The following is a 16,814-nucleotide window of genomic DNA, read 5'->3' as shown; positions in this document are numbered from 1 at the left end:
GATATAGGTAGTGTTTCGGTTGGTTGGTCTGCAGGTGGTACATGGCAGTCGAGATGTGGTAGTGTATAATGGACCACTTGACCTTTTTAGTGCGGTCACATTGAAGCCATTGTCAAAGACACCGAACAGATGATCCCGACAAATTATATAATCAGTATGTAATGACATCAGGTAGGCCAGTCGTCCCACTTCCTTTATATGCTGAACATAAAGCAGCAGCAAAAACTGTTTTATTTTTCAGTCTATTGTACTATGTCTTGACCAGAGGAGAGCCTCCATTATATTAAGCTTCCTCGCGGGGCGAATGGTCAATACAAGGTCAACAATGAGCACATTAGCAAGAATGATATTTTGGAAGACTGTAAAAAATTACTCAAGACTAGATGTTTTTAGATCCAGATCCTATATTTATCAAACCCGTTATTTAGTGATTAAATTGATGAATTTCAATTATTGAGTTAATCCTTGATTCAATAGTGTTAGAATTATACCTGCTGTCCCTATTGTATGGTCGTAAAAAGTGACTAAATCTAGGACTTTATGTTTTCTCTTCTTCCTAACTTAATTTCTTCTGCCTAGCGTCTTCCTAGACACCGCCTCACTTTTGGCTAGATTGAGCGCTCGTCTCTGTGATGTAAGCTCTGGGTTCTGTCTGTTGGTAGAGAAACACCATATATAGTCTATAAAAGTGGTAGATTCTGCTCCTGTTTAGCGCTCGTCATTAAGGAAAAGGGACGATTGGTTTGACCGTTGTCAGTATAATGTGATCGGTAGCGTGAAAGGGCACAGTCAAGGTTGAAACAATGTGGATGCACTGTTATTCCCTGACTTATCCCATCCAAAGTAACTTGCCCTTGTAAACTTTATGTGGTTACATTATTTACATGTGTTCCATGATCATTATACCCTCATAACCTCAACAAAACAAAAATCTATTCCTTAAATATTAAAGATGCTCCACCGCCGACAGAGCATAAATGATATTCATCATTTGAACAATAATTGGTGTTTAATCATGTATATATATGTCTGATTAACACAGAAAATAATATAAAATAATTCATTTTGCCTTTGGTGCATGCGTAATCAGTACTTCATTCCATATAGGATATAGTGCCACGGATTTTTTTTTCGGGATGCAGTTAATTATTTTTCATACTTTTAACTTGAAGTAAAATTAGAAGCTCAAACTTTTCAATGTTGGTAATGGTGTAAAGTAAGTATTTCTTGTAACTGAAGAAAAATATTAAATCGTCTGCTCCTGTTTTAGATAGTGAAAATGTCATTTTTCCGCGTAGCCCTCTTAGCTTTTTGGGAAACTAATACTTGTGATACTAGTGATTACTACTATACGTACCGACCCCTGTAATTAAAATATATAGCGCCATCGTTAGCGCGGCGACAGTGGATTAAACAGGTCTGTGGTAGTTTGGCTTGTTATAATAATAATATGTGATGTATGAAGAGTTAACTCAAAACCTTGATTTACGTGTATCATAAATTCGACGAGTTACACGGAGGAATCATTACGTAACATCACACAGAAGTCTAAATTTAGTGGTCACATGAATATAAGTCAGTGATAGTAAAGATGAAATACAAAAAAAAAAAAAAAAAAAAAAAACAATATCCGCAGACAACAGGGATGATGAATGTGGTTGGTAATGTCTGGAACATTTTTTCCAGAATCGGTCGTGAACGCTAAAACCACGAAAGACTTTGAAATTCATGAGTGCTGGAAAGCCATGTAAAGGTAGTATATATATAGTTTGTATGGTAATTATAGATACTTGTTTAGACTCCAAATATACTTTGCCATTCACGACATATAATATGTGTAATATGGACATAGAGACTGTCCGTCTAAATTAAATGTACAGTCGGTACCATATCATCTTCGCTTCCGATTATCTGCCGAACCCATTTTGACGATCGTCGTTTATCTTACAGTGGAAGCATACATTTGATATATAACGAAATCTCATGTTCAACACACTATAATTTGCGATGCATGTAAAAATTGTATTCCTCATAGATTTTGTGTATAAACGTTAACTTCATCCGAGGCAATATTTCTTCGCGTGAATCTAACGGGAATTTTTTCACATGAAACTCTTTTCGCGTGAATTTTTTCACGTGAAATTCTTTTCACGTAAAATTCAAGTGAAGGCCCTTTCACGTGAATTTCATGCGAAAAAAATAACGTGAAATTCACTTTTTTGACCCAGTTCACGTGAAATTCACATGAAATTTTTCACGTGAAATTCACGTGAAGAAATATTGCCTTTGTACAGAAACCAGTCTTCCTCACAGTTTACGAGCACTCAAAATTTAAAGTGGGCGGTACTAATTATATAGGGGGGGGGGGCGTTAGGGAGCACGAGGAAGATAATATCCTCGCCAAACACGATCATGCAATAGGGGTAGCAGGCACGATTCTAATCCTCTATCTGCATGGCAATATTTCTCTCTAAACATTAAATTTTTCAATTATATGGTTTTATGAAAGAATTACTCTGCTGGCAAGATCCATTTTATTCTAGTGGTTATTTTTTTTTTAATTACAAATATTCCGCATGAATGTCGTAATATTCGCCCCTGTACTACAAAGCTATTTTGAATAAAATCAATTATTTATGTACACTGTATATACCTTTTCATCTTTCGCTGGACTAATGTTGCCTAGCTTTGGGATCATTTAAAGAAAGAGCATACACGGACATCGTCGAGACTTACTGATAAATCCTTGGAAATTGGTATGGTAAAAATAAAGCAATGGATATAACCATTGTTAAAATTATTTTCTGGAAACTAAAATTGTGTAAATTACACATTTCTGACCGAACCATTAAGTTCTTTTGCGGAGTAGTGAAATTCGTGAGATTGAAAAAGACATACACGAATCTGTTTTACCAGTCTTTAGATATATACATGTACATGTACATTGGAGAACGATTCATTTAAATATGAATATACATATTGTATTTATCACTAGTAATGTGTACTGTAACATTTATTTTATCAACTCCTAGAATAAGAAAGACTCTTAATGTATTTATCCACGCTTAAAATGCACAGGTAATTTACAGGTAGTTGGCATGGCCTCGTTGTAAGACTGAAGACTTCTGATGAGACATCGTATAATAAAGGTTCCATAGGTCCTATATAGGGAAATTTTTGTACGCGTAACTAGTTCGTCTCAATATTTTGTTAATTTAAAGGTTAGGTGTTTAAACCCGATATTTCATTGCCTATACTAATATTTGCAATATCATCACTATCATAGGTTTATCAGAGATTTAAATAAACTAACAGTCTAAATCTCTCTGTTTCAGTTACACTCTTATATTATCTACGTGTTTTTCTATGGGTTTTTTTCCACATGCACGGTGCACTTTTTCGTCTCTGTTTGAGCCTTAAAATAAATTCGGTATTAATTGGATTTATTCTAGTAATTTGTATTTATATATTCGTTTATATTATTTCAAGTTATTTGTAGCGATTTCCGGATAGTGACATTCCGTTTTGAATATTAGCATTGCAAGCGTCAATTTTACCCAGACAGCACCGTCCGCCAGACGTTTGAATCGCACGGCTATACATCGAAGTACTGTGGCAGAAACCTAAGATGGACGATCAACTTTTGATCGTGATAACGTTGTTGTTTACTCCACTTTGTCTCTTGATAATTCTAGCCATAGTGCTTGCTTCACTAGGAAAGAGTCTAGGCTTGCGAAGAAAATATGCTGACTTAATGCTAAAAGTATTTCAGGTAAATTTTTACGATGAATATCCTGCACAATCTTCAGATGCTGTCTTCCATGTCTCAAATTCAGCTGTTGATAATCGAGTTTTTTATTACAATTTTTTATCGTGACTTTTCACCATTTATTCGAAATTCAAGAGGGGGCTTTTGGCATCATATTTGTGTTGGTGGAGAAATTGCGATTTTGGAGTATGTGGCTGAAATTCGAAATAATTTCTAATGAACTGCAGTACTTTTACTAATCTGCTTACAGTAGTGTTGTGCACAATCCTTTTTGAATCCTGTGCAGTATACTATATGTATCAATCCTGCATTTAAGTAACCGTTATCCATTTGAGTAATCATTTAGTTACTGAAATGCAGGATTATGTTAAATGAAAATGTATGAAGCTGTATTAAACATTTTTAGGTCATTTCAATATATAAATGTAGCAGTCATAATGTTTTGTCTGTTGTCAGCAGTGCACCATCCGTAAACTTTTCACATTTTGAACTTCTTCTCGTGCTCTTCCAGTACGATTTGACTGAAACTTGCCTGAAATGATCTTGACATGGTCCCAACCAAATGTTGATATTTTTCAGGTCAATTCGAAATCCAAGATGGCCGTCACAGCCGCCATCTTGAAAACACATGTTTAACTTCATCTCAAGTTCTATCAGTGCGATAGTTGAATAAAGTCTGTTTCAGTTTTTCACTGCAAGAAAATGGGATGAAGAGAAAAATATTGAGAAAAAAAACCTACCTACTGACCCTTCATTTTTAAAGGATGTTACCAGAAACAAGAATATTTTTTTATTTGACCTAAACTATTGATTTCTATTGTCTCACTTTGTAGTAAAATGGCAATCACTGTCTGTGCTGTATAGCAATCGTGATTGACATGTCATTCATGAAACATCAGTGAAAATGTCATGGTTGATTAACTTGATTCAGATTTTACACGAGTTCTATTTTAGCCCTATATATATAGTAAGCAATGGAAGTGATTTGCTAATTAATTTATTTATTAATCAGATTACTCAAATGAGTTAAGTTACTCAAATGGATGACTGTTATCCTGTTTTGTGTTGCATGTGTCTAACCTGATTAAAATATACAGATGAATGGGAAAAGTCTAATTATATAGAATTTCCCAATTGCAATAAGCAATGAATATAGAAATTGTCCTACCATATTCAAGTTATTCAACCAAATAAGCACCCCGGTCCCTATAAGCGTTAGCACCTCTTACCCATTTTTAGGTTTCAATTTCAGTGACATTAACTTAAAAGCATACTGAAACTGAATGCTTATACACCCAGAAATAAATTCAGAAGACCAATAAAATCAGACGAATTCCAGCCATGCTCAATATTTTGCATCAACTGTGATCTAGATTGTTTCAGATTGATAATCTCACAATATTGCTGGATTGCCATCAATTAGTTTATACTCTATTAAACCACATTATTTTTTCCAACATACATCCGACTCATATGTTAAACAGATGTAATTACAAAAAGAACTTAACTTCTGATACTTTTTGTTTTGTTATCTATAGGATTATTGTTAACATAAACTGAAATTATTAGGATTCTCTCACCTTATTTTGTTCTTCTGTTACTTAGTGGGGACAGGAGAGGATAGCCTTGTACAATGAAACTCATAAAAGACAGTATGGTCGATCAGAGTCTGAAGAAGAAGAAGAGGAAGAGGAAGAAGAACAGATCAACAGAGAAAAAGAAAATGGTAATTTGCCATTTTGTACCTAAGTACCGTCAGCTCTTTGATTTCAAACCTCTTGGGCCAGAAGTGAAAAAATGTTCGTTTGGACAGATTGACTCAAGAGAATGGCCAACGCAAACAATTTTGTAGACATCTTTCTTTTCTAATATTTTAAATAATCATGGAAAAAAAATTCTCAGTGTAATATTAGCTGGTCTCAAAAATGCATAAAATTGCAGAAGCTTTTGAGAGTGTTCCATATTCAGTATAGTTGAAGGTTATAATGGACCACTTTTACCTATTTTGGAAATGAAATTAAAAAAAAAATCCTTATCAACCAACCCACTTTCAAACAGGTGGCTCAGTTAATCCCAAATAGAGAATATCCTTATTACAAAAAGAGATGTTTATAATATTATGTAATATTCAAATTTTTAGCAAATAATTTTTTTATGATTTAAACGTTAAAGTTTCTTTTGGACCATTTGGTTAACATATTCATTGAATTTGTAGATTATTATCAGTGTCAAATTTTGGATTTATCCCTCTGATCAATACAACTGTATAGTACATACTTATTTGTTTGAATTATGCATAAATTGTACAGTAATAACTTTTCCATTCCCAGGCCATGATAAACAAGTGATCCGCCGTGATATCTCCATCTCCGCGATTGGAGGTTTAAAGATGCCATCAAGAAGACCAGAATATGACATTACAGATTTAAAAAAGGAATTCCATGTTTCTGACATCATGTATTTTGCAAAATGTGGAGTTGAAGTAAGTAAATTTACTTAAAACCCTTATATATCAATTACTGTATTACCCTTTTCTTGAGAAGTTATATAAACGCCTCCATTCCATGGATATCACAATGTTTTATAACTGTGTAATGCTTATAACATTGGTATTGTATTCTATATATTACATGAAATTACACATGTGAAATATAACGTCGATATAATCATGCATCTCATAGGAAAAAAAGGCATTTGGAAGTTTACTGTAACAGATTATTGTTCCATGAGTACAAAATTAAAAGTGTTAAAATGTGGCTTAATTTTCATAGAGTTTTTTTTTATCACAACTTACATTATCGTACAGTAATAAGCGCTGTAATTAACGATCAGTTGTCATAGTGCGTTATATATGACTAAGTTTATTCACCCCTGAAGACACATTTGAGCTCTTCTTAAAGATGCTCCACCGCCGACAGAGCATAAATGATATTAATCATTTGAACAATAATTGGTGTTTAATCATGTATATATATGCCTAATTAACACAAAAAAATAATATAAAATAATTTATTTCGCCTTTGGTGCATGCGCAATCAGTACTTCATTCCATATAGGATATAGTGTCACAGAATTTTTTCGGGATGCAATTAATTATTTTTCAAATTTTTAACTTGAAGTAGAATTAGAAGCTCAAACTTTTAAATGGTGGTAATGGTGTAAAGTAAGTAACTTTTGTAACTGAAGAAAAATACTAAATCGTCTGCTACCGTTTTTTATAGTGAAAAAATACCATTTTGTCAGCGGTGGGGCATCTTTAATCAAATGCCGGAAGAGTTCATTATGGATTTTTAAGGTCAATGAGTTAAACATATAGAAAAAAAAAGACATTTGTAATGTATTATATTACAAATTTACCGAATTCAATTTAGCAATTTTATTTTCATTCCGAAGGGATGTAAACAGATAGTCTGTGTTTTGATTGTAACGAATTCTTTTTGATTTTCTCAAGGCGATCATTGAGGATGATGTAACACAGTGCTTTACAGCTGAAGGTAGGTAAACTATTTAGTATTCTTGTCAGATGGTTTATCTCGAAAAAAATAGTCTTCAAATAAATATTTTTACTACAAATTCTAAAGACCAACTGAGTTAACGTGATGGGTTCAAAGCCATTCATTTGCTACTTTTGGTAAATAGTGATATATTTCTGGGATTCAGATGTATTGTTTTGGTTTTCTTGCAGAGCTCAAAAGTTGGAATTTTCTCACAAGAACAACACTGGGCCACCAATTTATCAGGTATGTTTTATTGTCACGGAAAGAGCTCGATGATAATTTGGTTCAGTGTAAGTCAAGTGTGCTTGGTATGTTTAACAAGTGTCCATCATTTGCGAAATTTTTGACAGTGTCACCACGATTCTGATAATACTCAAACTCGCTATGTGAAGTCATCCACGTCCTGACTAATCACTATTTTCAAGATTATTCCATATTGTAGGATGGTAATCACCATTGCAACCAACTTTGAACTTTGAACTTTGAACTTCTCCTTTTCCACTATCATAAACGAGTTGTAAAGTTAGTTAAAAAAGTGTTTGTGATAAGTGTTTAACTGTACATCACCAAATGATCGATGTTGCTATTCAATATTTTATTCATTACCAAATGGTGTTGCCAATCAATATTCAATTTTAAGTTACCAGTAATCCTGTATAATTCTTTACACATTACCCATTAAATGTTGTTTCTGTTTTTACAGTGTACGCCTAACCATTCTCTGGTCGTTGGGATGTTTTGTGCGATACTTTGTCCTCTTACCTTTTAGGTAAATTTAACACGATGTAACTTATTTCAAAATAAAGATATTTAATCATGCAAAAGACCACTACTAGTCCCATGTCTCATGAAAATCATAAATTCATACAAAAGACACTTAGTTTACTGGTTTGATCTAGCTATTGTTCAGAGGTCCTGGGTTTGAACCCTGATCTGGCCATAACATTTTTCTTATCTTCTGTTACATACAAAATCATGCAAAAGATACCACTTATCATGTTTGATCTTGATTGCCATTTTGTATTTCAACCACACACATTGAGAGTGTTATAGTGTTGAATATTGTCGTTTCAGAACACTAGTCCTAATTACCGGGCTGTCCTGGTTAATTCTTTCGACAGCAGTTATTGGATATCTACCAGAAAACGAGTAAGCTAACACAATGAATAAGTAAGAAATAAGCTTACACAATGAATAAGTAAGAAATAGGTAACACAATGAATAAGAAAGAAGTAAGCTAACAAAAAGAATAAGCATTCTATTAACAATATTCTCATTTGGCTGTAATTAATATCTATTTCAAGTTTATCCAACACATGTTTAAGAAAGAATAGAGTGTAATCCTGACTAATGTTTTTTTTTGTGGAGAATATGTATTCACTTAAGATTCATCTTTGTTCAAAGATACGCTCTATTATTTCTAGATGAAAAACTTGGCAGAAGATGTTAACATTTGCATAGTATATGCATCATTAGAATGATAACAGTTACCCTGATTACAACTGCAATGATACACAATTATCATACAAATCGTTTTGGAAATATACTGGATATTTGAAATTCGACAATTTAATCACGAAATAACAGGTTTGAAAACTTGACATAAACTATATATTGCTTTGTGCAAATACATATTATGACATATGTAGAATGTGAATTTTTACAAAACTTTTTTGTATTTCTACAGTCTAAAGAAAAGACTGAATAAGCGTGCCAGTCTGATGTCTCACCGTCTGCTAGCCCGAGCTTGTTCTGCGGTGCTGACCTTCCACAACCGAGAGAACATTGCCAAGAATGGGATATGTGTAGCCAACCATACCTCTCCTATAGATATCATTATCCTCTCCTGTGATAGCTGTTACGCTATGGTAAATTGTCAAGTCAAATAACTGTAGAACATGAAATAATCGTTTTGTAGAATTCTTTGTTGTTTTTGTGGTTGCTAATGAATCATGAATATTGAAACAAAGACAATTGGGTTTTTTTACATTATTCAGCGAATATTTTTCTAACCATCAAAAGATTCTTAAATTCAATATTATGAAATTAAGTACCTACGAACATTTTATGTTATACATTACCATATTCTTCAACTAACTTACCGATCTCTTTATGTGCAATTCAACTTTGAAACTGACAACAATTATTAGTTAGTTGTCATGACAAAGTCTACTACAAGTTTTATAATATAGAACTTTTCTAAAATCCTCAAATTTAGTCACTGTGTTGATGGATTATTAAACTCTTGGCTTTAAGGCTTACAGTTATGTGTAAATTAAGTCGTTCACATGAAAATACAGAATGAAGTATGGTAACATCGAAAATACTAAAAATATTTATGCATATCTTATAACATTATACATGATCTGTAGAAAATGTAACTGGAATCATATTTGTACAACTGTATAGGAAATACAAAATGGTGCTATACCTTAACATGACTCGGGTAAATTGTTTGGTTTAGGATTTTAAATTTATAAAAATCATTTTATCGAGAAATGGATCATTTTAATAAGCAAACAATGTACATCAATTCATGTTAAAACATCATATCCTGATTGCTCAATAAACACAATTAAATTCAGGGAAGTCGAGCATGATATGAATCAAATAAAATTAAAATTCTTGTACATCACAGGTAGGACAAGCCCACAATGGATTCCTTGGTATAGTCCAACGAGCTCTATCTCGGGCTACTTCACATATCTGGTTCGAGAGGTCGGAGGCCAGGGATCGTCACCTTGTAGCTAGAATGTAAGTCTTATATATAAGGGTTATATAGTTGTTAATTGTGTTACAGCCATAATGACCACTCAAAAAACAGATTAAAATGTTCTATATACAGTGGACCACCGATAATCTGGCCACCGATTGTCCAGAAAACTTGCCGTCTGGACGAAAATGTCTAGGAACAAATTAATGTGACTTTATATATGGATACATAAGAACACAAAACTTTTACGTTCAGAAAAGAATTTTTAAAAGAATGGATAACAGCAAACTTCAAAAAGTCGTAATGTTCAAAACGGTTTAGGCTGGGATCGGAGGTGTCTTGATTATCAAATGTTTACAGCAAATTTAGAAATGTTTTTTTATAACATACCAAATTTTGTTGAAATTGACCATTTACGACTCAAAAGTTGGTCTTGTAAAAGAGGTGGTCTCTTCTCAGAAGTGGTCAATCACTAAGGCAGATTTTTCCCTAAAATCTCATAATGGACTGGTCTAGTCTTTGATTTAGAAGACCCTAATGTGTCTTTGTGGGTGAATTAGTTGATATCTGATTTTTATTTTACAGATTAAAAGAACATGTTGACAATGAAGATAAACTGCCAATATTGATATTTCCTGAAGGTGAGATATGCAAACATAGAATTGTGTAATTGAAAGGAAGAGAAACAGGGAAAAATTCTGACTGAGAAATTATACATATTTATATTATATGTTGGTGTCAAAATCTCCCTGGGATCTTGAGGTCAATTTTTGATGCAATTATCTCCCTTGTACCTATAATTATAAATTAAAAGTAGCGCACAATAATTATTCTAATGTTTTCTGAAATAGAAAAGGATTTTACCCATATCTGCCTCTTTCCATTTTATATGGAAGGGTAGAGGGAGATCATTAATAGCATTTTTTAATTAAAAGTCTGGGTAGAGGGAGATCATTAATAGCAATTTTTAATTAAAAATCTTGAGGACATTTGGGTTTTTTTTTAATTTACTTTAATGGCAAAGTACAGCGACTGTTTATCTTTGAACTCTAGCAATAGCAGATATGTTTATATACAATGTTTTCTGAATGTTGTATCTTGCATTAGTAACACATGTTACGTGGCTTTAAAGCAGAGGTATCAATAGGTTTTATGTTATTATTCTGTTACATTGGATGTTGTAGGTACCTGTATAAACAATACGTCTGTTGTGATTACAAGTGGATGTTGTAGGTACCTGTATAAACAATACGTCTGTTGTGATGTTTAAGAAGGGTAGTTTTGAGGTAGGATCTACAATATACCCAGTAGCAATAAAGGTAGGTATATTGTAATCTGTTGAATGTTACACGTGTGTTTTGTCATGCTAAATTCCCATAAATTTGGTGATAAACTTTCCGTATACATAGCGCTATAAACTTGTGGCGTCTATATTTCGCGATTTCATAAATGGAATCTATTCGCAGAGGTTTTATTTTGTCGTCAACCAATTCCTTTAAATGCAATATTCACAGATCAATAAAGTTTTGATGTCAATATTGTTTTCTTTGCAATTAACTTTGAGTACAAAACTTGAGAATTTCATGCAAATAGGCGCACAAATTTACTGTTTTGTGAATAGCTGGAGTCTTCTGTAGATTCGATTTTGAGAGATGCCACTTTAGATATAAGGTACAAATTAAATAAAACTTGTGTCGAATCCCTATTGTCAATAGTTTATAACAATAAAAATATGTTTGAAATCAGTAAACAACATTCTGGCAATAGTAAATATTTCTCTTGACTATGAATGGATCACTCCTGTATTAATTTCTTTGTAATCATATTATGATGTTGATCTTCCCTATCTGTGTTTGTGTGACAGTATGATCCACGATTTGGAGATGCATTCTGGGATAGCAGTAAGATGGGTATGTTGAGTCACGTGTTCCAGATATTGACGAGTTGGGCCCTTGTGGCTGATGTGTGGTATCTACCTCCAATGGAGAAAAAAGTAAGTTTTTGTTTATAACATGACTTTGGGGCTCCTGGATTTCAGATTTTAGAGTCAAGTATATATAACACGATTTTCCATCCAACTTTTGAACTACTTTAATAGTTAGTTAGTTAGTTAGTTATTAGAAATTTGAGAGTCAGGTACAAACAGGGTTTTTCCATACAGTTTTGACTCTAAGGTTGGAAATTTGAGATACTAAAATATAGGAGTCCATTTTGTTAAAATTACCGCAGATTTATTCACATGCTCAGGTATAACTTCTACTGTAGCAGTAATAACAATGACTGCTATTTCATTAAAATATATATATATATCAAAATGCTAATAAATGCTGGTAGTTCATTTGATTTGCACGTAGCTTTTCATTTTAGATACATGTACCATTAACATTAAGCCCCAGTCACTCCCCATTATCTTATTAAATTTGCCTTTTGTTTTACAGGAAAATGAAAGTGCAGTTACTTTTGCAAATAGAGTGAAAAAGGAAATCGCAAGGCGAGGTGGATTAGTAGATTTAGAATGGTAGGTCTTAGACTGCTTTTCCTTATTTAATAAAGCTAGTTTGCTAAATGAATTCAAAATCCTTTGCTATACGAATACATTAAGATTCTTCAATAAGCTTATAAACCACCAAGCTATATATTTAGTTTGATTTTGAAACTGTTATACATGATTTTCTTACTCAATAATTTCAGGGCCTGTACCTTTTCACTTGGGAAAACACTAAATTGCATCTTTCTTGAAACATGAATATTTTAGAGATTTTTTCTTTATTTGGGAAGATATTTACATATAATAGGAAAAATACAGCAAAATTTCTTTAGGGGAAGTGGCCATTATTTTGCTCCAAAATGTACCTAACAGTTTTAACTTTAAGGAATGTCCTTAATTTAAGAATTTTTCCTCTACTTCTGTTGAGAATTTTAAGTTAAAATTTTCCTTAAATTTAAGAGACAGGTAGCAGCTGATATCAGTTACATTTAAAACTTCTGACTCATCTGAAATTGTTGAGAATCTTTATCAATTGTAATATTGTCATGATGCCTTTTTCAGGGATGGACAACTTAAGAGGATGAAAGTCAAAGAATCATGGAAGTTAAAACCACAAGAAGAATTCAGTAAACTTTTGAAGGTGGAGTAAAAAGTGAATGATCGAGTAAATTGTTTAAGTTATTTGGAGAAAGGTGAATACAGAATATAAGCTTGGCATTCAATTTATAAGAACTTGTGATATTTCTCTGAATATTAGTGCTAAAAATGTGTGTTGTTAGTGTCTGTTGTTAGTGTCTCCGACCTTGATGCCGCCCATTCTCTGTACTGTAACTTTTAGTATCGTATTCGCCATAATTAGCACCCAGGGTTCTTAAAAATTATTAAAACAAGTGGTGCTTATTTACAAAAATGTAAGTTGTGGATGAAACATATCTGAAAAAAGTTAGATAATACATAGGAAGGGAGGGAGGGGCGTTTATAAAACTTCAATTTCTCCACAAGAAGGGAGAAGGGCTTATAGGGGGAGGGGTGCTAATTACAGCGAATACGGTTTACTTATACATGTTGGGCATGAATTAGATCTTCTTAGAAGCAGACTATCATATGTCTCCATCATTTTGGCATTTAGTACTAAATATTTTTGTAAATTAGTATCCACATCACACATCCTACAACTTTTCTACTAAAGTATTTTGATTTAATATAATGATAATGGATGAAAAATGAGGAGAGAAAAATATACCTGGGATATATCTAGAGAAAATTTATTAGGGCAGCTACTGCATGATCCCTTGATCTTTTTTCTATTGGGGAACATACCATAATGGTAAAATACTGACATTATTTTACCAGCATTTTTGAAAATGACAATAATAAAGTAAATATGAACTCTTAGTCTTACTATTAACCTTGGTTTTTTTGGGAATTTACGAGGCATGATTATAGGCCCACAGGGTAATTCAGTTTTCTGTGACAACTTTTGATACTCTACATTCTATTATAGTTCGTCATTGCATAATACAGAGTTATCTACCCTTGTGACGTCAATACTCTGTCTTTGCATATTACAGAGTTAGCTCCCTTGTCGTTAGTTATCGATTGTTGCATCATTATTGTGTGAGCACAATTCACTTTGTTTTCTACTAAACAAGTGACGTTACGCTTGCAAACACATGACGTCACAATCAATACCTACCCACAGGGGCAGATAACTCTGTAATATGCAAATACTGAATAGAGTTCATGTCATACTGTAAGAGGGGAAAATAACGTCATTTTCACTAAAAAAAAATATGATGTTTCGCTCACAAAATAAGGATGTAATAATCAATACCTACCTGCAAGGGCAGATAACTCTATAATATGCTAACACTTATCATATTACTTGCACATATACATTTTAGTAGCTAATTTTCCTCACTGCTCATGAATTACTACTTCACACAACTACAACAACAAATCCATCATAATTGCAAAAATATTGTCTTCACAAAAATCACTTGCTTTGATTTAAAACGGATAACATTTAACCTGGTAAAACTTGTACTGTTTACAATAGTTAATTTCTATTTGTAAATTTCTAAATATTTTAGTACATAACATCATAGCCCTATTAATATTGAGGTTTGTTTCATCATTTGTAGCATAATTTTTTGTGGTCTATTTTACACTTACAATCAGAAAAACATTACATGTAAATCATAATACTATTTTGGGTCGTATTATTTGTTGTCTGTTTTGTCTGTTGATTAAACCTCTTGATCTCTTTCGTATCAAGCTGAGACCAATCAGCTAATGGTCACAATATCATTCCTCTGACTTTTGTAACACTAGTGTACAAACACGTGTATAAAGATGAGACAACAACAGAATGCATTTTTATAAACATCTAAAACACTTGTCTTAACTATAATTTATGCATAGAAGATCGGGGGTGAAGGGGAGGGGGTTGATTTTGATTATTCTGATGTTTCAGTATGAATTTGAATTGAAAAGCTCTTTGTTACAAATTTTAAAAGGGTCGAGTTAAGAGCAACTAAAATAATGTAATATTTCCTAATTGATACATGTGATTAAGTGATATTTTATACACCAAGAGCTCACATCGACAATGTACTTTATTTTTTTTTAATGTATTTATAGCCAGAGGTAGGGGGACAAAAAGGTTCATTCACCTGAAAATAAGAGGTTTCCTGAGGGCCAGCTAGCTGAAGAAAAATTATAAATATTACATTTTGGAGTATAAGAAAGTATTCATGCATTGCTCATACTTTCAAATTCACTAGCTAATTAATTAAATTTCTTGAAGAAATCACTGGTTTTAACCAGAAGCAAGAAAAATCATTCCATGTCTGTCTCGAACTCTTATGAACTGATACATGGAAAATGACATAACATTTCTCAAATAAAGAAAATGGCATTCCGTTTTCAATCTTTATAAACATATTGTGTATTTGCATATTACAGAGTTATCTGCCCTTGCGGGTAGGTATTGATTGTGACGTCATGTGTTTGAGAGTGAAACGTCATATTTTTCGGAGAAAACAACGTGAATTGCGCTCACAAAATAATGACGTAACAATCGATACCTACCCTCAAGGGAGCTAACTCTGTAATATGCAAAGACGGAATAAGTTATTTAACTTTTTGTTTTGGTTGCCTTTTCATAGATACAATGTAATATTGCAAACAATTTCTTATAAATCAGTTTCTTTGATGAATTAAGTTTGATATTGTGTTGCCTGGTTTAAAATTTTCTATAAGGTATCAACTGAAAGTCAAACATTACCTGGTTTAGGGATTTCAGACTTTTTTTAAAACAAAACTTTAATAATATATATATCGTTTTTCTCAGTAATAATAGTTGTGATTATCTTTGTATGATTAATTGATTGATTTATAATTTTGCTTACTTCCGTAAATTCCGAAACATGCAGCAGAAGTATGCTAAATAATGTTTGTATGTTATATATATCTCATCATATTTGGTTTGTTACATGCCTGTCTAACAGAACAGATTATTGGAGAGGGGTTGGGAGGCATGTAATTGCCTACATTCGCTGTGTCTCATTTCATCATTGTGTCCTGTCTTGCTTTGAAATGTTTGTGGAATGAATAGGTGTTATGGTTTAGGATATGTAGCTCAATTTCTTATATTGTTACCATATAGTCTTACCATGTACCTCATTTGCCCATTAGAAAGGCTAATTTTCTAGTGACTCTCTAAACAAGCTAGTCAATAACTTGGCAAAATCAACTCCATTCACAAACATTAAACAGTTTTTACAAGAATTAAAAAAAAAACATATCAAGCTCATTATCATCGCCTGAGACCCTCGGTTGTTTGCACAACGCTACGCTACACTTATCACAGCGTTATGTAGTGCGATCAACCATGGATCTCTGATGATGGCTCTTTTTATGTTTTTACAGTTTTGAAATTTGAAGTTTTCCAGACTATCACTATATCTGGATTTTCACTATTATATAACTTATTCACCCCTGAATTTCTAAAATGGACTATTCCAGCCTTTGATTTAGATTAGTCTAAGTGCATCTTCAGGGGTGAATGGGTCAATAGTGCAGTCAGCCTCCAATAAATTCAATGATTAATGGTATATAAAATGATAGCTCACTTCAGTGCAATATAGCAGTAGAGGAGTAGAAACTGTATCAGTCAACATGTGCCATTTATCATGTGTTCATTTATAGATTAATTTCTCGTGTATCATATTGTATTATATTGATAAGTTATAGGATTTTGTAATTTTGGAAGCATGTTGAAGGTCGGGGACTCTTCTCTTTTTTTCTTATTGATTGTTGAAATTTTGTATGTTGGCATTTAAT

At 32.7% G+C, this 16,814-nt stretch overlaps 1 protein-coding gene across 1 annotated transcript; it reads left to right on the top strand.

Annotated features, from left to right (window-relative positions):
• The first annotated feature begins 3,596 nt into the window (after nt 1-3,596).
• Nucleotides 3,597-13,248, top strand: LOC138335422 (glycerol-3-phosphate acyltransferase 4-like). The gene is made up of 14 exons (XM_069284509.1): nt 3,597-3,772; nt 5,375-5,495; nt 6,100-6,251; nt 7,221-7,263; nt 7,455-7,509; nt 7,970-8,035; nt 8,341-8,415; nt 8,954-9,134; nt 9,905-10,020; nt 10,565-10,620; nt 11,213-11,298; nt 11,844-11,972; nt 12,418-12,497; nt 13,029-13,248. The coding sequence occupies exons 1-14, from the start codon at nt 3,629-3,631 to the stop codon at nt 13,114-13,116; spliced, it is 1,392 nt and encodes a 463-aa protein (XP_069140610.1). The 5' UTR covers nt 3,597-3,628; the 3' UTR covers nt 13,117-13,248.
• Nucleotides 13,249-16,814: the final 3,566 nt, after the last annotated feature.

Source organism: Argopecten irradians, chromosome 11, assembly GCF_041381155.1.
Source record: "Argopecten irradians isolate NY chromosome 11, Ai_NY, whole genome shotgun sequence".
Classification (NCBI taxonomy): Eukaryota; Metazoa; Mollusca; class Bivalvia; order Pectinida; family Pectinidae; genus Argopecten; species Argopecten irradians.
Note: the sequence above shows the minus strand (reverse complement) of the source record. Positions and strands in the feature narration are given on the sequence as shown.